The sequence below is a fragment of the Phyllostomus discolor genome, chromosome 4 (assembly GCF_004126475.2).
Source record: "Phyllostomus discolor isolate MPI-MPIP mPhyDis1 chromosome 4, mPhyDis1.pri.v3, whole genome shotgun sequence".
In the NCBI taxonomy this organism is placed as follows: domain Eukaryota; kingdom Metazoa; phylum Chordata; class Mammalia; order Chiroptera; family Phyllostomidae; genus Phyllostomus; species Phyllostomus discolor.
The window spans coordinates 205,050,735-205,076,838 of record NC_040906.2 but is presented as its reverse complement, the minus strand read 5'-3'; the positions used below and the strand labels follow the sequence as shown (position 1 = coordinate 205,076,838).

At 48.0% G+C, this 26,104-nt stretch overlaps 1 protein-coding gene across 1 annotated transcript in view; it reads right to left on the bottom strand.

The window, feature by feature from the left end:
• The window catches only part of SLC22A3 (solute carrier family 22 member 3), a 79,316-nt gene that overhangs the window by 31,450 nt on the left and 21,762 nt on the right, over window positions 1-26,104 (bottom strand). Inside the window, exons 2-5 of the mRNA XM_028504016.2 lie at window positions 7,233-7,336; window positions 4,048-4,202; window positions 2,125-2,293; window positions 927-1,044 (exon numbers count right to left, since the gene is read on the bottom strand). Of these exons, the coding sequence (XP_028359817.1) occupies window positions 927-1,044; window positions 2,125-2,293; window positions 4,048-4,202; window positions 7,233-7,336 (546 nt within the window). The remainder of the gene's footprint in view (window positions 1-926; window positions 1,045-2,124; window positions 2,294-4,047; window positions 4,203-7,232; window positions 7,337-26,104) is intronic.

The window sequence follows — 26,104 nt, the reverse complement described above, 5'->3', positions numbered from 1 at the left end:
GGCCGCTGCTTGCAGCCGACTACAAGAGTGAAAGAAGACAGCAGAAACCCAAACCCAGCTGACTGTGTTCTGGGGGTGCTGGAGAGGTACCCCTAAAACCAACGAAACCTTGATGTTTATTAGAACGCTTCTATCAACACAAACTGAATGCTATGAACAGAACAACATCAGCACCCCACTGTTCTTCACGGTGTATAACCACGATTCGCAGTTCCCCAAAGTTCTCCTCTAGCGCACCTCCTGTAATACCCCTGCCGTTACTCTGCATTCGCTTCAGTCTTTGCAGCTACGCACGGCATCTGTGTTTGTATGCTATTCTCTCACTGTGCAGGGCTTGCTCCAACTATGCCGGGACCTGTATGTCTTTCACTGCTTATCAAATCTTCCAAAGGACAAATAATGACTTTTTAACAACCCCCCGCCCCGCCATTTCTCTTGGAGCGGTTGATACAGAGGCACCTACAAGCCTTTGCTGGGGGAGGGAGAGGAAGAAAGAAGGAAGGACGGGAGAAATGGAAGGAGGGAGGAAGCAAGGGGTGGGGAGTTAGGACAGCAGCTGTACAGTAAGTCCGAAGGCTGCAATATTACATTCCTGTTCAAGTTCTGGTGCAAATGCATAGCACTTCTGAGACTAAATTTAAAGACAGATCTTTAGACTAAAGTGAATGTCAAGAAAAGATCTACAGATTGTTCAATTACAATGAATGAGTGACTAAATACAGTGGGGCCTACAGTCAGTCAAGTATAACAATATAAGTAACCTGGTGCCAGCATTAAAATATGGACTACATGACCAATGAACCGCAACTAGTACGCTGTTACAACTTCACCCACGAAGAATGACTTAGTCTGATGCAATAACATGTGTGTAAGCGGCCAACTCACCCACCATAACGACCCTTGTTACTCGTGATAGATGAAACTACCTCTGAGTAGCTGGGCGAGAGGTATTTCCCATTGCACTTGGCAATGCTCCTGAGAATTCTCAGCGCTTTGTCGCCTTTCTTCCGAGTAATCAGCCAGCGGGGAGATTCGGGAACCACCCTGGCAAGATGCAAGCATTTTTGAGTCATGAGTCGGGATTTCAAAACCTAACCTTTCACGGCTCAAGTGTCTCTAGCAAAATGGATCTCACACTTAGACGAACATGTAGGGGCATCTTTGAGTTTAGAGCAGGCTCTCAGAAATACAGACCATCTTTGCAAGTTGATCATGGAAAGAAAAAAAAAACAATGCTCACTTGGTCATTGGATCATTGCTCATAATAAAAATAATAAAACATCGCATTGCTCTTGCAGCAGGCTATCCTAGAATATAGTGTGCTCAATTACACATGTGCAAAGAACTGGGATTCAGTGAGCATTCAGGAAAAAGATAGGGACCCAAATTATATGAACTGATTTGACCGCACACCTGGAGCAGACTGGCCGCTGTCAGAGGGGAGGGGAGGGGGGAGGAGACTGGATGAAGGAAGGTGAAGGGATCAGGCGAAGAACAGAGATGCAAAACCCATGGACACAGACAACAGCGTGGTGAGGGCCTGGGTGGGGGCAGGGCTGGGCGGAGGTGGGCAAAGGTGAGGAAATGGGGGACATCTGTAATAGTGTCAACAATAAAAATAAAGTTAAAAAATTAAATTAGAGGAATGATTAAAACATGTTCATGCCATTAGGAGTCACATGCATATACCTGTAGCTTTCTATTACTTTTCTCATATCCTTAACATTTTCTTATTCCTCAGGGAATTTCTAAGCAATATTCATTTGCTTAATAAAATATACAGAGAAGCAAATCAATGTCACTGCATTTTGTGCTGAAATACTGGCAAGTATGGTTTTTTGCCTTGTAGTTTTCATAAAGATATTATGAAATAAAACATAATTAGCACTGTATTTAAAATGTTGTGTTTTGGTATTTTATTAATTGTAATAACCATGAGTCAAATAATCAATAAATAACCTCTATCAGTTTTTCAAATTCTCTAGAAATTCCCGAAGCCCACTGACATTCTGGAGATGTTAGAAAAGCTCCTTAATTATTTTCCTATTCATGCTGGTTTGGAAGCAGAGACTCCACACTTCCGTGGAATGAGAATAAATTCAATAATGATGAAAACCACATTACCAGTAATAAAGGAGGAAGAGAAAGTTGGGCAGCGTTATGGCCAGCTGGAGCCCCTGCCAATTGGGGATAAAGTAGGCGATTCCGGGGAGGATTATGATTCCAAGGGTGAAAAACATCTGAATCACGATTCCCACAATCCTCCTTTGCTTGGAGCCGACGATTTCTGTCACTGAAGGAAAACAAACATAGAAGTCAGGGGACCTCAAGGTCAGCTCCGAAATAAACGAGCAGAGGCACTGCACCTGTGACATTCGTCTGCGTTGCTAGAATGCTACAGAGCCCTCCAAGACGCCGGGTGGACACGGCGGAGCCGTGCCTCCCAAACACTCAGGAAGGCGCCCGCCCTAAGGCCTTCCCCGCTAGTCACCCGTGAGCATTCGCGCTCTCCTTACACGCGGCCCGGCATTCTTCCAGGCGTACAGAGAATGCGGGTGTCGGTTTTAAGAAAACTGCAGTGATGGCCGTTTTAGAAGGTCACTGTGATTATGAAAACATCGACATAGTACACTGGCTCGATTTCATCTCTGATCTCAAAGAGATGCACATTATAGTCCCTCTAGGAGATTCAGTGTGAATATTAGACTCTATAAATAATGTTTCACGAGATCATTTCTATCAAATGGTCATTCTCGCTACAGGGTTGGACTTTCCGTGTATGTGACATTTCTTGGAAAATCACGGGGCGGGGGCGGGGCATCATTCCTGGCATCCGTCCTCCTGCTCCCCTCTTGCTGATCGGCTTCCCTCTGCCGCCCGCTCCATTCGGATCACTCTGGGGTAGGCTCTTCTTCCTGCCCCAAGACCACAACTTCTAAAATGCACTGTATTTGGGTCTCCTTAAAAATGCCTCCCATTTCAAAGTTACCCCTTCTGCGCCAGGCAGCGACAGTCAACCCTTCTAGCACTCTCCCTCCCTTCCTGTCCATAAGAGGGACTTTCAAACGGTCTCCAAAGTGGGCACTGCTTGGGCAGGACTCGCCTAGCATAATGGTGATGATTAAAGAGGAGTATTCAAATTCCCCTGATCACAAATCCACCATGATTTTTCGAGTAGGTGCCCTGTCTGGACACCACAGGAAGTCGAGCCAAAGACAGCAGCTGGGACTTCCCAGTAATACGAGCCGAGAGCAAGGGGAAGGCTTTCTTTCTTTCACACCCAGAAGGTCAAACTTTCTAGGGGAAGGCTTTCTTTCTTTCACACCCAGAAGGTCAAACTTTCTAGTTACGGGAGATAGCAAGGGTTCCCAAATGAACTCCTCCCTTTTTGCTCACATCTCCGGCCTGGTGAAAAGTTCTCCACGGATACAGAAGGACTAGAGCATGGGAGTGTAATCTTACAGACTGTGTCACAGAAATACACAGAAAGGAAGCCCTGGCTGGCGTAGCTCAGTGGGTTGAGCTCGGGCTGCGAACCAAAGTGTCTCAGGTTCGATTCCCAGTCAGGGCACATGCCTGGGTTGCAGGCCACGGCCCCCAGCAACTGCACATTGATGTTTCTCTCTCTCTCTCTTTCTCCCTCCCTTCCCTCTCTAAAAATAAATAAATTTTTAAAAAATCAAAAAAAGAAATACACAGAAAGGTCTTTAAAAATGTTTCAAGGAACTATGGCAATTTTAATAAAAGTTAATCTCTAAAAAAGAAAAGCAGAAGAAAAATTCATGGGATAACAGTATGGTGGTCCCAGACAGTGGTCACCCCTCTATTTGGTGATACCCCATATCCGGTCCCCTGAAGCAAGGTGGCGTTTCAATTCCTAAGGAGTCGGAATCTTGCCCCTGCACCCCGCTGTTTGCAGAAAGAAGTCCTGTCGCCACACGAAGCATCGCCGTACTTGCACGAGGGAGGAAGGCCGCCTAGCCCACCCTTCTCACCCACCCAACCCCGGTCCTCAGGTAGACAGGGGGTTGTGTGGCAGTGTCTTACCAATCACGTAGCAAGTGATCCATGTCCCCTTTCCGAACACGCCTTGCAAGAAGCGGAAGACCATGAAGACAGGGAAATTGGGCGCAAATGCCACCACCACACCGGTGACGCCAACACCAAAACAGGATATTAGGTAAATGGCTATTCGGCCGTACCTTCGTGAGAAAGAGAGAGGAAGGGTCACCTTAAACATCATCTCCAACACCAGGAAAAAGACTACCAGCCTGAGTGTTGTGAAAAGAGGCTGAAGGACAAATTCGGAGGTAAATTTCTTAACTTCACCAAGACTCGGGTTTCGTGCGTTTGCTTCTGTTGTTCTGTTGTTCTTGCCATGTATTCGACGAGGTCTGTCCGGAAAAAGTCCAGCCATTATTAATAGAATGAAGATGGTTTGCGTGACATCGATGTGACCTGGCAGCCAAGGAGAAAGGACTGGAATGCACATGCATGGACAATGACAACTTCATTGTACTAGTCAGCGGGGGCGGTACACACCATTGAGTGAGCATGTGCACTGTGTGGCTGTCGCCTTCACAATGACTGAGTGAGCAGAGCAATAATTCTGCATCAAATTTTGCGTTAAGGTTGAACATTCCTCCACGGAAACTGTGTGGATGATTCAGAAGGCCGCGGCTATGGGTGACTTTGTCTCTGCAATGCACCCGCTCAGATATCACGTCTCATGCAGCGTTTTAGAAAAACATGAAATCACCCAGGTGACTCAGCCCCCCTACAGCCCAGATTTGGTGCCCCGTGACTTTTGGCTTTTCCCAAAACTAAAATCACCTTTGAAAGAGCAGAGATTTCAGACCATTGATGAGACTCAGATAAATACAACAGGGCAGCTGATGGCGACTGGGAGAACTGTGTGAGGTCCCGAGGTGCCTACTTTCAGGGGACTGAGGCACCACTGTCCTATGTACAGTGGTTTTCGTATCTGGTATCTTCTTCAAGAAATGTTTCTATTTTTCACATTACGCGGCTGGATACTTTCTGGACAGACCCATCCACCTGGGCACCTTTTCCACAGAAGGTTTGGGCTGCAGCTTCATTTCCGGGAGTATTCTCACACACACACACACACACACACACACACACACAGATACACGGTCCAGCATAAAGAATGCCTCTTTTTACTACGAAATTATAAGCCTGTCATTCTGTAACATGACAATATCACCCTCAAGCACTGCATGATATTTGGGTGACATGATCAATTTAAAACTATAAATCGTGACACCCGTAATATCACCCCACCCACCGCACCGGAGCAGGCGTCACCTCTGCCAGACCCCGTGTGTGTGTGTGTGTGTGTGTGTGTGTGTGCACCCTCTACGTGTGTAGAAACGTGTATTTCTAACCTTTCCACAGTGAGACTGTGATCAGAGGGTCCAAGGAGGTGCTGACAAGAAAGCTCTGTATAAAGTTCAGGCCAGTGTGAGTTGCCCCTAAATTCTGTATTTCGTTTTCCCCATTCACCTCATAGGACTACACAGTTTAGAAAAAGGCAACAAGGTATCACGGGCGGAAGATCTGAGAATCCAATGCTAAATGGCTCCGCAGAACTGTGCCACATTATAGCTGGAGAGAGTTTATCGTCGGCGACTTTGAAGAGACTTGCCGTGGTGACACTTTCCCCTAGCAACGTCCACCAGATTCACACACGCATCCTGTCGCGTCAGCCAGCAGAGCGGAGGCGGCAGTAGGCCCAGTTTTCAAACTCGCTCCCTGCCTCCCCCCACAGATACATGGCCCGTGAAGCTGCTAGTGATCCTTTCTGTCGGAGGCATGAAGAGGAGAAGGAGCTGACGGACGGCCGGCCCTGCAGGGGCAGAATCACTCGGGGGTCTGTCCTCTCCCAAGGACAAGGCGTCTCCGAGGATACGGGGCATCTCCGAGGATACGGGCCGTCTCCTCCCGGAGCGTAGCCGGGAGCACTGTACCCCCTTCCGTGCCGTCCCTTTGCTCTGAAGACATGTTTACGGATTGTGCAAGAGAAACACACAGAAGCGGCAAAGCCTATTGTTTAAATTAAGCAGAGTAAAAACAAAATTAAAGAAATACATGCTAAAAGGACATAACTCAACTTCCAATTGTAGCCAGCCAAGAGGGAAAATGCTAGGTTGGGGAGATTTAAAAAAAAGAAAAGAAGAAGAATTGGTGGGGCCAATAAAACACAGGAAAAGCGCATCGGACACGAAGGGTTAAGGAGAGAGCTGCATGCAGACGAGGATTATGGGGCCAGCCAGAGAAACCTCAGAGATGGACAAAGGGTCGAAGGGTCGGAGGAGGAAACCACGGGCTCCGCCCACGTTGAAGTCCAGGTCGGGTCAAACTCAGATCACCAGCCGGCTGCAGGGTGTGTTGTTGTCTCGCACTAGCTCACGCACTGCTGCAGATGGGTGTCCAGGACGTACCCTTAGCACTGCCAGCTGGGCTGCAAGCAGGGACCACAGGACCCGCCCAGGCTGGGCTAGGGGGACCGGAGCAACATTAAGCCAGGTGTGGTCAAGGGTCAGCGCTTCCTCTCCCTGTTCCATAGGGTACGGAGGGAATTGTTAAATTACCCTAAGTATTTTCACAGTTAGAACTGGGATGAAGGAACAGCTAAACACGAGCACGACAGCTGTCATCAAGAATGTCAAACGGGAATATCGAATAGAATGTGTGACCTTGAACATGTACGAGCACTGTGTCTGCCACGGACCGGTACATTTGTGAAGGTTACATAGAGAAAACTCTTTCAATGGTTTTTGGAAAACTTTTCTTTGCAGAGTTTTAAATCTGCAGAATAAAATACAAGGTTTGTTATTTTTTTCATTAAATGGACCAAATTTGGCAGGGGCTGACCTATGACTGAGTGAGTCGAACCACAGCCAGCGCGGGACTGCAGCGCACGGGACGAACCCGCAGCGTCCAGCCCGCTGCCTGTCAGCCCCGGGGGAGCCACCGCTGGCGGGTCTGCACTTCCACTCAGATGCTCTCAGACCCACCCGTGCAGTTCAAGGACCAAGGAGATGGACACAGTTTAAGAAGAAAAGAATGAGTCCAGTCGAACCAGCGTGAACGTCACAAGCAGAGGAATTAGCATTGCTTCCTGCATCTAGTGAGTCTGTTTTTCTAGCAGTTAACGTACGACATCCCATCTCCACGCATGCACGTTGTGTTGCCACAGCGATGCCTACCTGTCGGCTGCGTAGCCCAAGGTGAACGCTCCAGCCAGGAAGCCCAGGTTCAGGATGGCTTGTGTGAGGTCCAGCATCCAGGCGTTGACGCACACGAGGTCAAACTGGAAGACAAAGAGACACTCAGAGGACATGTGGCCACGCTTATCCTCAAGGCGCCTGACCTTATCTCGGGTGCAGGTCAGTGACTGGCACATAGTTTTGCTGGTACACGCCTTAAAGAAAATTTAAAAATCAATCACATGCGTTTTCACATTGATTTATGAAACGTTTCCCTGTCCCTTTCGGTAACAGCCAAGGGTGTAACTTCTACTATGCTATAAATTACTGACATTTGCAAATAGTGTTGCTACGTCACTCTTTCAACTGTATCCAACGGAGTCTGAGCACCTTGGCCATTTGAAATCTACCACCACCCACTGAAAACAAGTTCTCCAAATCTCCAAAGTTTGGCATCGATTATCGATTCTTTTCCTCTCTTGATTCTTATTTTCCTTCTCACATCCTTTAAACCTAGTATTTTATGTGTCACTGTGTATTGTATTCATAACAGTGAGGTAAATAAACATTATTATTGTTTATACCTTTGTATATAATAAATTATGTATATAAATTAACATTTAATTTAAAAGTTCTTCTATATAAACATCTAGTCTCTAAGCCCTGGCTGGCATAGCTCAGTGGATTGAGCGTGTAGGCTGCAAACCAAAGTGTCGCAGGTTTGATTCCCAGTCAGGGCACATGCCTGGGTTGCAGGCCATGACCCCCAGCAACCTCACACTGATGCTTCTCTCTCTCTCTCTTTCTCCCTCCTTCCCTCTCTAAAAATAAATAAATAAAATCTTTTTTTAAAAATCTAGTCTCTAAATATTAGATTGTTTTCTGACTAGGTTACAATGACAGCTACTTTTAGACCATAACTGATAAAAACGTAAGGTACAGTGAATTTTGAACAGAATCATTACACGAGAGTGAAATTTTGTTGGAAAGATGGCTCTCCGTTTCCAGAATGTTAAGCAAGTCTAGCCCTTCCCAGCTGGTTCTCGCAGCCTGTAGATGAAGAATGCTCACTACCAGAACCAATGAGGGCTCAAACTCAGTTTCCTCAATTCTACTCTTTTTTTTCATTTTTATGAATGTATGTGCCAAGAAGCTTGTCTATATGAAAAAAATGAATGGGAACAGAGAGGATTCTGTTACCAGCATGTCACTCAACCCTTTTGCCTCTTTCTCAGTTATATGCCAGATCCATAATCTATCATCAAAATTACTTCTACTTTTCTACTAACCAACCACATGCTAGTAAAGTCCGCCTACAGTGTTGCTGTAAGGAAAGAAACGGAAACCACCAGACTTACAAAAAGTTGTTTAACCACATCTAAGGGTCATTGACTTTCTTGATTACTTCCTTAACTTCCTTAACACCAAAACCAACGTTCCAAATTGCTCCCCTGTTTGGTCCCCACAGGCTCTAACCCCCCACCCCATCTGTGTACCATCTGAGACGGGAGAGAGGCAGGACTCCTTCTGCAAAGTGGGAGGGGGGACACCGGCAATAAGGCCCCTCCCCGCACCCATATTCCCCGGCAGGTCCACGTGGAACACGTGTAGGGAGAGGCTCTGAAAACTCCAGTCAAAGCATCCAGGCCTCCCCTCCACCGACTGCCTCCGCCTCCCTCCAAACGGCGTGCTCACCCTAACAGGCTTCCGCTTTAGACCAGAGCATGAAAATGAATGTTGTTGCAACAGCAACCGTCTCACAAATGCATATTCATAAGCAAACTGTCATATTTACTTATAGAACCCAACCCCTGCCTTGGTTCTACCGCTAATGACCTGTCCCCTGACACGGCGAGAGATAAAAATGGGGACGGTAGTCGCTAGCCCATCTGCAGAGCTGCTGAGATTAACGCAGATGAAAGACGTGAACAGATTTACGTACATATAAATGAGTAGCAGCTGTGGTCAGTTAGGGCCGTTTTATCGTCAGTGTAAGCCCTGGTTTCTCAAGGCATGACAATTTCCAGTAAACTTGAAGACGGTTATTTATCCGAAATAATTCCCCGCTGGAATTAAACATGTAGACAATGCAACCAGTAGACAAGTACACATAATCTCGGAATACGGACAGGCGATTCCGCTGCCAGAGAAAGCATTTTGCTTCAGAAAAACCCCGACCGGTGTCAAATCCAAATACCCACACCGCGGGCCTGGCCGGATGTCAGACACTTGGGTCGGCTGGGAGTGCAGGTGCGCTGCTCAGGGCCCAGAGAGAGCCAGCACTTTCATGCATCTGTTTATCTGCGTTTGAACTGTGTGCACGTAAATGTCCCCCAAACATTCTTTAAGTCTGCAACTAAATACGCTTTAACATAAAGCTGGTCATTTTTTCACTCACATAGGAGAAACTGTCAAAATGACTTTTTCACACTTTACATTAAAATTTACTAAAAATAAACATCTGAATTATTAAAATGCTACCACTTCGTATTTCCTAAGGTGCTGTGATGGCACCTAAAGTACCGTGAGGGCCACATGTCCTCTGCCCTCTGGGCTTTGTGCTGCATCCCAGGAGCTGGAGGTGGGGAAACTACATTTCCCAGAATCCTTTGCCAGCCTGGGGGGGCCTAGTACCAGACCAAAAGGCAGGTGGGAGGAGGTGGGAATTCCTTTCTTGGCTATGGCCACAGCTCCAGTTCCCATCGTGGCTGTGACAACAGGGGTTGGTGGCTGCAAAAGTCAGCCAGTGCTTGTCACCACTCCCCACCACCTGGGGCAAAGGGATAAGGAGCCACGGGCTCCGTAAAGCTGCGGAGCAGTCAGGGGTTTCCATCCTTCCCGATCTCTCCCTCCTTGCGTCCAGCCCTTCTGCAAGAGCAGCAGTGCAAACCCTTTCATTAAATCCCTTCCTGCTCAAAATGCGTAGTTTGGCTTCTGCGTGTGTGACGGGAACTGCCATCCTGTAAGAGTACAAAATAAACTAACAAGCAACTTAAGCACCTGGAAGGAAACGCCGAGCACACTCAAGTTTCCAGAGGGCACAAACGCGGCAGTCATAATGCTCACAGGCTTGGCTGGGACTCCTGCCTCCCGGCTGGAGCCCCAGTCAGCTCTGCGCTCGCTGCCTGCTGTCGCAATGGCCCTGGGTCTGCAGCCCGTCTCTCGTGTTTCGAGAGAGGTCAGCAGACGTCATCAGCGAAGGCCTTTTTCCTGAAACACGGGGCTAGAAACTTGTCTTTCCCACAAAGACCTAAAACCACCTGTTGTCCAATTTACCTAAGTCTGATCAAAGACATAACTGCTTTCACCCTTTTCCTGAGGCAATCTGCCTAGAACAAGTGGAGCATCGTGTTGTTAAGTGCGCGCTGGCAAAGATTTTTACAATTATTTTTAAGTGCTCATAAATCCACGTGTGCCCATTCTGTCCTTCATCCGTTTCCAAAGTCACTCTTACACAAAGAGAACTAGTCCCCCGGGGCTGCAGCAGAAAGCCAACCTCATAAAAGACTCAGACAACTGTTTTCTGTAACCATGAAAGGATTACTTCGCCTCATTTTGCGGAAAGCACAACTGTAGCCCAATGAGATACTTTTGAAGGGTTTCCAACCAAGGGTTTTTCTTAGCTCTTCCTGGTTGTTCAAGTCCAAATAGACATTATGTGAATTTGAGCTGCAATGATAAATGCTGGGGCAAGTTACTGCTCAAGTTTTGATTTCTAAATAGCCTTACAACCAGAGCAGCAGAGTATCTTCAATATACAAAGGTCAAAAGCCATAAGAAGGAAAAAAAAATGCAGGTGTGCAAAAGACTTCCACGCTCCAGAGGGGACTTGCTGGCTCCTTACGTCCCAGGGAATGGACCCCGATGGCCGGCAGCTGGCTTTCCCACAGTCGTCCGGTTTAGCCTTTCAGATGAGCCTAAGAGGCTCTAAGCTCAGAGGACATCACGGTATGTGGCTTCAGCGAAAACCACAAGAAATCTTACTCGTCACTGTTTGTGCCGTGGAAGGAGAAGGGAAGTCTCTGACATGAAGTGACAAGATCCATTTGCCTCTGTTCTGACTTTGCAAATGGAACCATTGGCAAACGGAACCATTTCTAAGCAGCTCTTAGTTCCAAGTCAGTAGCCATGAGACCCCTCTCGGAGGTTGAAAACATCACTTATGCCTTGGGTTTGACCCTGGAGTGTGGGGTGCCCACGGCTATCTTTATCATTGGCCAAAACAATTCCACACTGACCTCCATGGGCGGGTTTCATCTCACATCAATGAGAAGACACCACAATGAAGCCTGGTAACACTTACAAATTATTGCAATCACAAAAGAGAAGAATTTGGGTGGCGTCTCCATGGCAGGAAGGGATGCCATCACTAATTCGAGTCATAATGAAAATGTCTTTAACGTGATGGGTAGCATTACTTTATAGTAAAAAAATGAACACTTTTATGATAGGCAAGACCCATCACGATGAGCTGCAGACACAAAAACAACTCTTCGGGTGTTTACACGTAGCGTCCCTGGGGGCGGGGGTCGGCAGGACTGAGGCACACCGGGCTGGGAGAGTACCAGCGCGAGACATGCCCTGCCTCTGCCTCCCCAAGGAGCTTACCCGCCGTTCAGAGAGTCAAGGTCAACTTGTAAGAAGCAAAGGTCGAGCAACTGAGGTCTAAACCCAAGGGGACTGACTGCAAAAGCCAGAGGGCCCCCGAGAAAGAAATGGCCGTGGGGTCCCGAGCCGTCAGACACACGGAGAAGGGGAGACAGGACAGTCCCTTCGACAAAGAGCTGGCTTTAGAAGGAGACCAAAGGGGAAAGGAGGGTATTGGAGCAGGGCGATGGGTGACCGGGACACACAGACAGGAACGTGTCCCCAAGGTTCAGCTCCGCCTACAGCACGTGGGAGCCCAGCTCAGATGTTAGGCCGAGGAACCACTGGTCTGCCCTCCACCTGACAGAGAAGGGCGCGGGGTCCAGGGGGTGGGTCAGTGAGTCTCTCACTCAGGGAACCAGAGGCGTCAAAGGAGCTGGGGACAGAGGGAGGAGGGAGTCCTCAAGGAGAGAGGGAAAGTCTGGGAGAGCGCAGACGGAAAGCCCCGAGCAGATGGCCTGGCCCCGGGACAGAGCAGGATTCCAGGGACATGAGAGAAAGTCCCAGAGACGAGAGGAAATGCGAGACCTTGCCACGGCCACCTGCAGTGGGGCAACCTCACCCGGGATACAGGGCACCTTCCACGGTAACAGGTCTGTAGAGCCTCATTGTCACACAAGGTGTCCTTCCAGGTCTATAATGGCCATGCGTTCACGTACGGTGAATCAAGTAAATTTCAGGACCTGATGGACAGATGTCCTTTCAACAGAGGCCTTTTTGTCCGAGCGTGTGAGGCTGGGAGAGACGAAAACACTGAAGTCTACTTTTGTAATTACGACGCCTCGTCGTATGTTAATGACAATTTACTGACTCGCCCTCAGATCTTAGAAGTTCAAGCCCCTTTGCTTCTCTGTGGTGAAGACGTGCAGTTACTCTTTCTAAGGTGTTTATGATTCCTCCGAATGACGGAGAGTGTCTAGAGACGAGAGGAGTTCTGTGAGGGGAACAAGTGCCTCAGGCAGGGGTGGGGGGGCAGAGCCCTCGGTCCGGCAGGCACTTGCCCTTCGGCCCCCACATTCCAGGGTGAGGATCTGCTTGTTTCCCTCTTTTTGCTGCCCCTCCCCCAAAGTGCCCTCCTCCCCCCTCCTGCTGCCCCTGGCTCCGGATTCAGCTTTCTCTGCCGAGTAACCCAAAATTGGCTATTGGCCTATGTCTATTGATATGGAAAAAAAATCCACATTTTAGTAGATTTAAAAATCAGATTATAAAGGTGTAGGATTCCGTAAGTGTACAGAATCTATATGATACAAAGCATACACACGTAAATGTCAGAAGAACAGGGGACCCACTAAGGTAACGGACAATGCTGAGTGGTCCGATGACAGGTGGTTTTGTTTTCATAGTCTCTGGTGTTTTCTTTGCATGACGTACGCATTATTTTTATGTATCTTAGAAAAATGTAAAACTACACACACTTTGGAAAAACGGAGAAATTCTGTACTGCATGTAAAGCCACATGTTAGGAGGGTGGGAGAGAGTCTCACCAAGGGAAACAAAGTGGACTTGGCTAGGGGAGGGGGTAAGAAGGGGTCTGGGGGCTGGACACGCTGTCCCCCAAAGCTGGACACACCGTCCCGCGAAGCTGGGCTGGGGCGGGTGGACTGGCTGCTCCCCTGGACAATCCAGCTAAGAGAACTGTTTGTGGAAATCAGAGAGGAGTGAGGGTGGGGTGTGGAGACTGCCTTCTGTAAAGTCTTTCCATGAAATTTAGTTTCAAGGACATTTAGAAAATAACTGAAAGCATGAAAACACAAGTCAAGAACTTCCCTCTAGGTCGAGTTGCACCCCTTACACTCCTGTCCCCAGCACGCCTGGTCCTGGGGCCTGAGTTCTCACGGCAGAAGGCAGCTCTCCCTCGCGGCCACTCCTCCCTGGTCTGAAGCCAATGGCAGGGTCCGAACTGGGATGCTGAGCGCTGGACCGGGGACACTGCCGCCTGCCCGAATCTTTCCTCTTTCTCAGGACTGGGTCGTGTCTGCAGATCGACCTTCAAGTTCACGTGTTCTCCCTTCTGCCACTGCCAGTCTGCTGCTGAGCCCACTTAGTGACTTTGTCATCTCAGTTCATGGCACTTTTCAGCTCTAGAATTTCTATTTTTAAGTTCCTATTTCTCTGTTGAGATTCTCTATTATTAAGACCATTTATCCTTTAATTCTTTGAACATCATTTAATAGGTTGAATGAACACCTTCCTAATAGCTGTTCTGAAGTCATCAGCTACTAAGCCCAACCCCCTGGACCACCAGAGACAGTCTCTAATGGCCGCCCCATCCCCCCTCCTCTCCCACCTCCCAGCATGCTCTTTAACGCACAGCAAAGCAAACCATCAACAAAACAAAAAGCCGACCAACTGAATGGAAGAAGATATTCATCAATAATACAGCCAATAAGGCACTAATATCCAAAATTTGTGAGGGACTCCTACAACTCAATACCAAAATACCCACAAACAACCCAATTAAAAAATGGGCAGAGGACCTGAATAGACACCTCTCCAAAGAGGACATACAGATGGCCAAGAGGCATATAAAAAGATGTTCAATGTCACTAATCATCAGAGAGATGCACATTAAAACCACAATGAGATACCACCTCACACCTGCCAGAATGACCGTCATAAACACATCAACAAACAAGTGCTGGGGAGGATGTGGGGAAGGGAACCCTCGTGCACTGGTGGTGGGGATGCAGACTGGTGCAGCTGCTGTGGAAAGCAGTATGGAATCTCCTCAAAAAATTAAAAACAGAATCTGTTTTTTGACCCAGCAATTTCACTTCTGGGAATATATCTCAAGAACCCCAAAACACTAATTCAAAAGAATATATGCACCCCTGTGTTCACTGCGGCATCGTTTACAACAGCCAGGATCTGGAAGCAGCCCAATGCCCATCAGTAGACGAGTGGATGAAAAAGCTGTGGTATATACATGCAGTGGAATGCTACTTGGCCACAGAAAAATAAAATGTTACCATTGGCGACAGCATGGATGGACCTAGAGGGTATTATGCCAAGTGAAATAAGTCAGAGAAAGACAAATACCATACGATTTCATTCACATGTGGAATCTAAAGAACAATCTACGCCAATAAACAAAACAGGAACAGACTCATAGATATGGAGAAAAACTGAGGGTTACCAGGTGGGGTAGGGTTTGGGGGACAGGGGGTCGGGGTGAAAAAGGCGGAGGGATTAAGAAGTGCGAACTGGTAGCCACAGAACAGTCACGGGGATGCAAGGCGCAGCATGAGGAATACCGTCAACGACATTGTAATAACCACGCGTGGCGCCAGGTGGGGACTGGAAAGATCCGGGAACACTCTGGAAAGCACATGATTGTCTAACCATCATGCTGCACCCGAAACTAACAAAAAATAATCTGGGATGCCCTGATTGGTGTAGCTCAGTGGATTGAGCTCGGGCTGCAAACCAGGCATCGCAGGTTCGATTCCCAGTCAGGGCACATGCCTGGGTTGCAGGCCACGGCCCCCAGCAACCACACATTGACGTTTCTCTCTCTCTCTCTTTCTCCCTCTCTTCCCTCTCTAAAAATAAATAAATAAAATCTTTTTAAAAATATATGGAATGGAAACTGTAATTGAAAGATTAAACAAATGCCCTGAAAATGAGGTCATCCCTGTATTGATTGAAATCTTTAAGAGCTCCCCAATTTTTACAGAATAAAGTTTTCAAGGTGCTTTCCATAGTGGCCCAGCACATTTTCTCAAACTCATCACCCATCGGTTCTCACTCTCAGCTACACTAAACTATATGCATGCAGTTTGCACACTATTTGAATTGTTTCTACCTTTTTGAGCTTCTAGCTGTTATCTCTGATACACTATTTTTCCATCTCTTCTCTGTCTGATAACATCACATTCTGTAGTTCTCCAAGGCCTAGATGAAACGCACACACTGGATTGTATTGCCCTGCCTACCGAAACCTTTTGCTAACTGCAGCCCTGGCCGGTGTGGCTCAGCTGGCTGGAGCGTCAGCCCATAGACCAAGGTCATGGGTTTGATTCCGAGTCAGGGCACATGCCTGGGTTGCAGGGTCCGCCCTCAGTTGGGGCGCATCATGGGAGGCGACCAATCAATGCTTCCTTCCCTCTCTCTCTCTCTCTCTCTCTCCCCCCTCTCTAAAATCTGTACGCATGGCCTCAGGTGAGGATAAAAACAATAATAATAACATTTAAAAAGAAAAAACCTCCCATTAGCCCCTGAAGTGAAACATCTCAGCTGGGACCACATATCCTGAATTTTTCAAAATAGTCTCGGTTCCATAATTTTGTTTGTCTCCGAAGTAAACTTGTTGTTTCTCAGACTGCACGTCCCTGTTTGGTTTGAAAACCTGATTTACTACAACATTTTCATTCCATATCACTGGATTGAAAAGCTGAAGAAAGAAAGAAATTATTTTTAAAAGATCATTGCTTGTAATTTTTAAAAATTTTAATCTAAGCAATATGTTGACTATTTTCAAATTAGAAGATACAAGCTATTTATGATCACCTGAAATTACACCCTGATATAAATATTCTTCCAGACTTTTATCGGCGCATATACACATATGTATATGTTTTTTTAAAAATAAGGTGACAGCTACTGTTTTGTAGTCTGCATGCGGTTTCTGAGTTTGTGACTCTGTCTCCGACACATCACTATGGATGTCTGTATTTAAGCCACTGAATATGTGACAATAATATGTGACATATATGAAGCAATTCTTTATTTTGGATAAGGGATTAGGTAGTTTTAATTTCTCCCAACACTATGTAAACATACCACAATCTTTATTTTCAAAAAGGAATGCTAATGTATAAGAGTTTTGACATGCAGCCAAGTCATGACAAGCAAAATTAATGTATTTGGGGTGAAAGATTAAATTATGATTTAAAGAATTATCCTAATTGTTTTAACCTTCCCATATTCCAACTTACTACGAAACAATTTTTTTAAAAAGATTACATAAAGCAACTTGCTAATTTATAGGCTCTTCTGTGTAACTCGTACCCAGATCTCCTTAAATAAATGCATAAGCACATTCCATAGAGATCCCTTTTCCCCACAAAATTTTGAACCCTAGTTTTTTTTAAGATTTTATTTATTTATTTATTTATTTCTAGAGAGGAAAGGGAGGGAGAAAGAGAGAGAGAGAGAAACATCAATGCGCAGTTGCTGGGGGTCATGACCTACAACCCAGGCATGTGCCCTGACTGGGAGTCGAACCTGTGACACTTTGGTTCACAGCCCGAGCTCAATCCACTGAGCTACATCAGCCAGGCTAAACGCTAGTTTTTTTTTAAAAAAAGAAATGTAGGATCCATCTATTAGCCTCAGCATTAATTAAAGTGACTGTGGCTTCTTTGAACTGCGGCTGTGCCCCTCCCTGAGAACACTGCTCTGAGATCGTCGGGGGAGGTGGGGACATCTGAAGGAACCTGGTATATGCGTGATGTGACTCAATAGTCTGGAAACAAAATGCTGGGTGGAGGTGGGCAAGGGTGGAGGGGCGGAGAATGGGGACCTCTGTAGTCGTGTCCGCAATAAAAACCAAGTTTAAGAAAGAATAAAAGTAAAATAAATAAAACATAAAAAGTTTAGTTCAGTAATTAGTTACTTTACATAAAATCCACATAAAAGTGAACATGAAAGCAGGAGCACAGGAAATCACAAGATACAGACGGGCCAGAGGCAAGGACAAGGGCACAGCTGGAGTCACAGCCCCGTGACCACCCCCAACTGCAGTTCCACTGGGGACGGATTTGCATTTGAAATCATACAACAACGAACACAGCAATGCACCAACTCCAAGTACTGAAATAGGAAAGAAAAATCACACGTCCCCCACTCGGTGCCTGGCCCAAAGCCCAGGCATGTGTCCTGAACCGGATCAAACCCGCGGCCTTTTGGTTCACAGGCCGGCGCTCAGTCCTCGGAGCCGCACCAGCCAGGGCCATTACTAAACCTTTCGATGCCTTTTCAGATTCCTTGGTTTGGGAAGAGGAAGGCACCGAACTAACTGTCATGAAACAAGAGACTTGAGGCCTTTTCCTGGTGCAAAAACTAGTTCTATCACACTTGCCTGGCACGTTGAAGACAGTCCCAGAGGATACCATGGGAAATGTTTCTTAAATGGAAAGTGCTACTCGGCAGCTCTCTGGTCTGTAAGAGCTCAAGAAAGGCAGGAAGAGAGTCTGGAGCCATCCGACTGCAGGGCGGGTGAAACACACACAGGAAAACCAGTAACAAGTAAATAGTAAAACAATCATAATGAATAATAGTAAGTCCCAGAATAAGCGTGATCATCCCTTTTGAGGAAAGAAAACACACGACCTCCTCTCTGTTCTTGGGAAAGAACAGCAGACACCCCCTCCCCACCCCACGTCCCCCGGAAACACAGGGGGTGTCCTGTTGACTCCTGGGGCCTCTCCCGGGACCCCTAGACTCCAGCCCCTTGAAGAGATCTGCCAACGTGAGAGGCCAAGGATCTCACGATTTATACAGTGGTCCACGAAGCACTCCTCCCTAAGAACAATTTTAGGATGGAGGGAAAGACCTCCTGCCTCTTCCTAGACTTTCGTGTCTTTCAAAATTATTGGCAACACTTTCCCCCACTGGGAAAGCACAGTCGCCAAAGATTTTCATCATCTGGTCGGAACGGAGAGTACCACGCACCCCTCTCAAACTCTGCCAAAGTCCGTATTTTCTAAGAAGAGTACGCTCTCCCTGACACCGTCAGCCAAGCTGATGAAACACCAGTAACAGTGCCACATGAAACTCAGCTTCTCCAGGATACGAAAAGTCGCCGACAAAGTTTAAATCCTAGGTATTTTCCCAGTTTCATACATGCCTGTTTTAAACGTCTAAAAAAAATCACTGATTTTGAGATGACTGCTAAAAAGCCATAGTCTAAGCTTTTCACTACCTTTCTGACTTCAACACATCATTCTGGAACCTTCTGAGCCTTAATTTTCTTTGCACATCCGGCTCGGAGACACTGCACAGACGGGGCTGAAGGCCCCTGCTCCCCTGTTCTGACATTCCCGGCGTCCGTGAAGGTGGCGGGAGTGCTAGGATCGCCAGGATGCTCCTCCCACTCAGGTACGTCTGCGGGACCAGGGGAGGGGCGAGCCTGCGGGGAAAGCTCTAGAGAGAAACGGAACAGTCACCGAACCAGTAAGAACAGCAGGGGCTACTGTTGGCACGCGTCGACAGGTGACCTCGAGGCTAAAACGGCAAACCGATTCAAAGCCACAAAACTCTTGGAGTCCCGCCTTCGCTTCCGAGCAGCTGGTGCCAACGGCCTGGCCCCTCCCTCCTTTCCTCCGTGGGTTCCCACCTCTTTGGCTTCCTGCTCCCTTGCTTTGTGTGTGAGAGCGAGGCTAAGGGGGGCTCGGAAAACAACTTATTTTGATAAAATTTCCAATTGGTAAGAACTGGGAAAAGAGACTTGAGAACACACTGAATCCTGGGGAAGTGCTGGCCAGGGAGGGGTTTCGGTGGAGAGCTCGGAGGAAGGCCAGGGACGGTAAGATGACTGACGAATCCCACCTGGAGAGGAGAGCTTTGCGGGACTGTCCCGGTGGTGACTGCGAAGTTTGTAGTTATTTGACCTGAAGTCCCAAAGTGCAGACACGGCTTTGTGATCTGTGTAACTGAGGAGTGTTTGCGGCACACTCGCGTACACACACGCATACACACCACCCTCCCCGCCCAGCAGTGCCTCCCCCAGAGTCCCTGGGATGCCCCCGGATGGTCCTTGCCCGGGTCGGGGAGGGTCAGGGGAGGCCCGAAAGGCAGGTCAGAACCGGGCTGCACTCTGGGTGTCCCAGCTCCAGGGCACAATGACTGTCACCCAGGACTGCCGTCTGGTGGGTCCTGGGACCCGGGGCTGCATTACGATTAGTTGCACACAGCCCCACACGGAAAACATTTGCTTCTTCATGAACTTTAAAACACTCTTTATCGTGATTCCTTGGAGTTTTTGCAACAAAACATGGGAATGGTGTTCATGAACGCCCTGTGTTAAGGCCTCTCACAGGAAGTCTCCCTGCAGGGGGTGACTGGGACACGCAGGGACCGGCGAAGCAGGACACAGCTGCACAGCAGCTTCAGCACTGTGGCCATTGGACGCCACCCACCCAGGTGTTCAGGTGCGCGCGCACTCACAGATGACGCCTTATCGTAAGTGCTACGGCGGGGTCCGCATCTGGACTCTGGTGGCTGAAACTGCTCTTCATCGACACCTAACGTACACTGCGTGCCAGGCTTGAGGGGGGTTGCCTGGTTTACACGCTATCTCATTTAGTCTCCCAGGAACCCCAGAGGGAGATGTGACTATACTATCATTTTACAGGTGAGGGGACGGAGATTAGAGATGTGGGTGGTTCCACGCCAGTGGGTAAGCGGGGAGGAGGCTTAACTGAAACGTTTAATGGCTGAGTCCACCCCCCATTTCGACCTGAGGTGCGCCCTGCCTCATGGCCGCTGCCGCTCATCCCCACGTGAAAAAGAAAATGCAGTCTTCGAAACTTGCTAAAATACACACTCTTTTCCTAAATAAGTACAAGAGATCATTCTTAAACTACTCTGACTTGGAACAGATGCATAATGCAACAAATATGCAAAACTCGCTGGTTTTGATATTTTTACTTGTTACTTTCATTTAAATAAATAAATGTTAATAATTATACACACTTCCTTCAACTATCTCATTTTAGTAAGTGAGCTACTATCTTTTTTTTTTTTTTGCCACTTGAGTATTGCCTCACATTTGCTCTAAAATTTCCTGCAACTGATATAGTGCAAAAAAAAAAAAAAAGCTGGGATCGTCGCAGTCAGGCAGGCTTCCTTCCCTCGGAGCATTGCTCTCGAAGCTTCATGTTGTTCTTGGAACGAGTTGCTTCGGGGAAGAGAGGTGCAAACTACCGAGCACAAGAAATAGGGACCCCGGGGTTTCCATCAAGATGGCAGAGCAGGTGCTTGAATTCTCCCCAACCCACATCAAAATTACAACTAAGCTAGAGAAAAACCATCATTCAGAACTGTCTGAAGTCTAGCTGGGCAGAAGTCCCACAACTAAGGACAGAGAGGAGGAGCCATACTGAGACTGGGAGGAGGGGCTGGGACGCAGAATGGGCGGGTTCCACACCCACCCATGGCGCCAGATAAAAGTCAGGAGGGTTATCTCCACTGCAGAGGTCCCTCCTGAGGAGCAAGGGGTCCCAGCCCCACACCAGGCCCCCCGGCCCAGGACCCTAGTGCCAGGAAGAGCAGTCCCCGTAGCTTCTGACTGTAAAAACCAGCAGGGGTTGAGGCTGAGGGAGAGGGAAGCTACTAGAGTCTCAGGTGTTCCTCTTAAAGGAACCGTGCACAGGCTTACTCAGATCCACTTCCTCTGAGCCCTAGCACTGGGGCAGCAGCTCCGAAGGCACCAGGGACACATGGGGAGGAACGGAATTGTCTGGCCTCAAGCAAGAGCTGGAGGGGCAGCTTTCTCCCAGGCAGAGTGCAGGCAGAGGCCATTGCTCTTCTGCCGAGCCCCCCCACTACAGAGCCAGCAGGCTGGTGCCACATGTGAGCACCCACCAACCTTGTAACACTGCTACCCCTGCCCAGGTGATGCACCGAGACCCCCCACCTCACCAAAACTGTGGGCCCACGCAAGCCGTTTTCAGTGCCTTTTCCATACAAGTACTCTGTCTTGACCTACAATTCAAACTTTCCTAAAATCTCTCAAACAAGGAGCAGGCACCGGAGCCCTACTGAAACGCGCTTTGCTCTGTGGGGTCGACCTCTGTGCAGCTGATCCTACACGGTGGTCGCAGCCAGTCCTTGGGGTCAATCAGCCTGGGGGTAAATCCCTCCCACGGAGGTGCTAGCAGAAATCAAGGCTCAACTAAAACTGGAAGGTGTACACAGCCCACGTGGCGGGTGCACCTGGAGTGCCCATCTCAGGTGGCCGAGGAGGCTGTGTCACTGGGCCCTATAGGGCTCCTATTACATAAGGCCACTCTCCCAAGCCCAAGAGATGTAGTAGCTCTACCTAATACATAAAAGCAAACACAGAACATCAGCCAAAATAAGAATACAAAGAAACACTTCCCGAATGAAAGAACAGAACAAAACTCCAGAAAATAAACACTAAACGAAGTGGAGACAAGCAATCACCTAGCTCAAACACTAATTATAAGATGCTCAGTGAACTTAGGAGTACGGTACATGGACTTAGTGAGAACGTCAACAAATAGGAAACAAACAAAAACAGAACTACGAAACATTAAGAACCATTCAGAAATGAAGAACACATTAACTAAAATAAAGAATATACTACAGAGAATCAATAACAGAGTAGATGAAGCAGAAGATTAAATCAGCAGTTTGGAAGATGAGGAAGCAGAAACCACCCACTTAGAACAGCAAAAAGAAAAAAGAAAAAAGAGTCTTTAAGATTTTATTTATTTATTTTTTAGAGAGGGAAGGGAGAGAAAAAGAAAGAGAGAGAGAAACATCAATGTGCGGTTGCTGGGGGCCGTGGCCTGCAACCCAGGTATGTGCCCTGACTGGGAATCGAACCTGCGATGGCCTGGTTCGAAGCCTGAGCTCAATCCACTGAGCTACACCAGCCAGGGCAAAAAAAGAGTCTTAAAAAATCAGGGCAGTACAATCTGAGGAGCCCCTGGGACAACTGCAAGGGCACCGGCTTCCACATCGTGGGGTACCAGAGGAGAAGAGACAGCAAAGGAACTGAAAACCTCTGTGAAAAAATAACGATAGAAAGCGTCCCTAACCTGGGGAAGGAAGTAGACACCAGTCCAGAAAGCACAGAGTCCCAAACAAGAGGAACCCAAAGGGTCCCACACCAAAACATGTTGTAATTAAAATGCCAAAGGTCAAAGACAAAGAGAGAATCTTAAAAACTGCAAGAGAAAAGAGTTCGTTATCTACAAGGGAGCTCCTATAACACTGCCAGCTGATCTCTCAGCAGGAACTTTTCAGGCCAGAAGGGACTGGCACAAACTATTCAAGGCGATGAAAGGCAGGGATCTACAACTAAGATTACTCTACCCAGCAAAGCTAATCATTTACAATAGAATCAAAAGATAAAAAGCTAAAGGAGATTGTCACCATCAAACCAGTATTACAAGAAATGTTAACTGATCTTTTTTAAGAAGACAAAGGAAAAAAACAAATAAAAATGTGAATAATAAAGTGGCAACAAATGCATGTCTCTCAATAATTACTTGAAATGCAAATGGATTGAATGGTCCAATCAAAAGGCATAGGGAGGCTGAATGGACAAGAAAACAAGAACTTTACACCTGCCGCCCATGAGAGACTCACTTCAGATCGTAAGACACACAGAGACTGAAAGTAAAGGGATGGAAAAGATATTTCAAAGTGTCGCAGGTTCAATTCCCAGTCAGGGTATCAGGGTACATGCCTGGGTTGCAGGCCATGACCCCCAGCAACCACACATTGATGCTTCTCACTCTCTCTCTCTCTTTCTCCCTTCCTTCTCTCTCTAAAAATAAATAAATAAAATCTTTAGAAAAAAGAATATTAAAAAACGAAAAAAAAAGAAAAGATATTGCATAAAAATGGAAAAGAACAAATAAACAAAAAGCTGGGGTAGCAATACTTATACCAGACAAAATAAACTTTAAAACAAAGGCTATATAGGAAGAGACAAAGAAGGACCCAGCAATTTCACTTCTGGGAATTTATCCAAAGAAATCCAAAACATTAAATCGAAGAGACATACACACCCATATGTTCATGGCACCATCGTTCACAATAGCCAAGACATGGAAGCAACCTCAGTGTCCATCAGGAGCTGAAAGGGTAAAGGAGAAGGGGTCCATAGAGACAGTGGAATACGATGCAGCCATGAAAAAAGAACAAACCTCGTCATTTGCCACCACACAGATGGACCTAGAGGGTACTGTGCTGAGCGAAGTGAGTCAGACAGAGAAAGACAAATACCCTATGATTTCACTTATATGTGGATCCTAGAAATAAATAAATAAGCACAAGAGACATAGGCTCAAAAATACAAAGAATATTTTGATGCTTGCCAACTGTGATGTGGGTTGGGTGGGTGAGTGAAAACAGCGGAGGGATTAAGAAGTACAGGTTGGTAGTTACAGGATGGCCATGGGGATGTAAAGTACAGCACGGGGAATGCAGTCAGTAACATTATAATAACCGTGTATGGTGTCAGGGCGGTACTACGTTTGTTGGGGTGATCACTTAGTAAGTTATATAGAGTCTAGTCACTGGGCTGTACACATTGAACTAACATAATATTATATGTCAACTGTCACTGAAAAACAAAAAGCTATTTCAAGTGAAATAAAGATGATGCGTTTGGTCTTAACGGGCAGCTCAGAAAGGGAGGGGTGCTGCCTCTGTGCACTGAGGGGGGTCTAGCTGTGAGCCCCGATTCACGCCACAGGCCGAGATCCAGTCCAATAACTTTCAGGAGAGAGATGCTGCCACCGCGGTGACGATGCGGTCTTTTGTGGGACGCTGTCCAGCCGCCCGCTTGGGAAAGTGGCAGATCTCAGACCCCCAAAGCCAGCCCCTCAGCAAGCAGATGGTGCTCACTCTCTCTCCGCACGCTGGGTGTCCCAGGTGTCCCTGTCCCTGCAGAGCACACACGTTGCAGGTAGACACAAGGCATACATTCACTCGTTTCCATGACTTAATGCTGAAACCGGAGGCTGGCACCCATCCCAGAAACAGCCCGAACAGCCTCCCCACTGCGAAGTCTTTCCTCTTTCTTGTGGGTCTCCCCAGCCCACATCTGCTCCCAGCTGGAGAGCAGCATCGCCAGAGGTGTGCGTCATGGGGCGGGAAGGTGTGAGTCATGGGCAACGCCCCCGTCAGAGAGGCCGGATTCCTCTCCCTGGACCTACGTGACTCCAGGGAGGCCGGGGGAGATTTCTCTGCCCCACCAGGTATAGCCACAGTTAAAGTACTTCAGCTTTCATGGGGTCGAAGCTGAGCGAGGTGCCGCAGGCAAGCTAAGCATGGTGATAAGACTGTTCATTCATTCGTTCATTCATTCATTCATTCATCCATCCAGAAGACTTCCGCAGACTGCTCCCGGGTGCGAGGCACGCTGGGCTCTGGTGTGCAGGAAGCCTGCAGGAATGGAGCAGCGGTGACGCAGAACATGAGACAGAGCACAGGGTGGAATGCGTTCCAACCCCAGGCAAGCGTGGAAGAGCGAGAGATGCGTTCCAGCTGAAGGTCTGTGTCGGGAGAGGCTTGTGCGGGAGCGGCCCGGGAGGCAGGCGTGGAAGGGCTGGCTGCACTCGGACACCCGGAGAGGGGCAGGGAGCGAAGGGGACAGGCCAGCGAGGGAAAGAAGGAGGGAGCGCAGGGCAGGACTGGAGCACACGAAAAGCTCACCGCAGAACGTGGTGGCGAGACGTAACAACCACAGGCCTTTCCCCAGCTCGACACAGTTTCCTACGCATTTTAGAATCCATCGTTTAATTTGATTCATACAAAATGTGAACTTACAAGTCTTACGATTCTTATTATGTTTTGTTTTCATGCAACCTCTACCGAGGGAGTGAGTGGTGTAGCTGAAACACCATAAAGGCTACACTAAGTACGACGTGTGTTCTCATGAGTAATGATCAGAGCGCTAGAACGTGGCCAGTGCAGCGTAACTAAATCAGAGGGACACGCTGCTTGATTGGCGCCCTGTTCCCCTTCACCCGGCTCGATCCGTCATGATGTCAGAGCATTAACAAGGCCTGGTTCTGACACCCACCTCCACGGCACGCTGAGGCCCGTTTTCAGAAAGACAGAGACACAGGAAGACAGGCACGTGGGTGCCCACATCTGTAGGGCAACTGAAGAAATGTACCAGAAGCCCAGGACACTGGTGGGTGCCCGGAGCAGTTCCGGTCCCACCTGCCCATCCAGAGCCTTGCCACGCCCCCTCCCTCCGGGAGGGAGAGTCTAATGCCCCTTTCCCTTTGATTTCTGGCTCGGTGCTTGTGACCCTCCTGGAACCAGCTGTTGCCGTGTGACTGCCAAGGGTGGCCCTGAAAGCAGAGGCCAAGTCTGCCTTATGAGCTGGAATGCCCACGCTGGAGCTCGGGGCCTGCTGAGGCGTGCGGGGCCACCACGCCGGGAGGAGGCCCAGCTGCACAGAGGGTCCCGCGCAGCTGCTCCCGCTGTCAGACCCCAACGAGGCCACCACT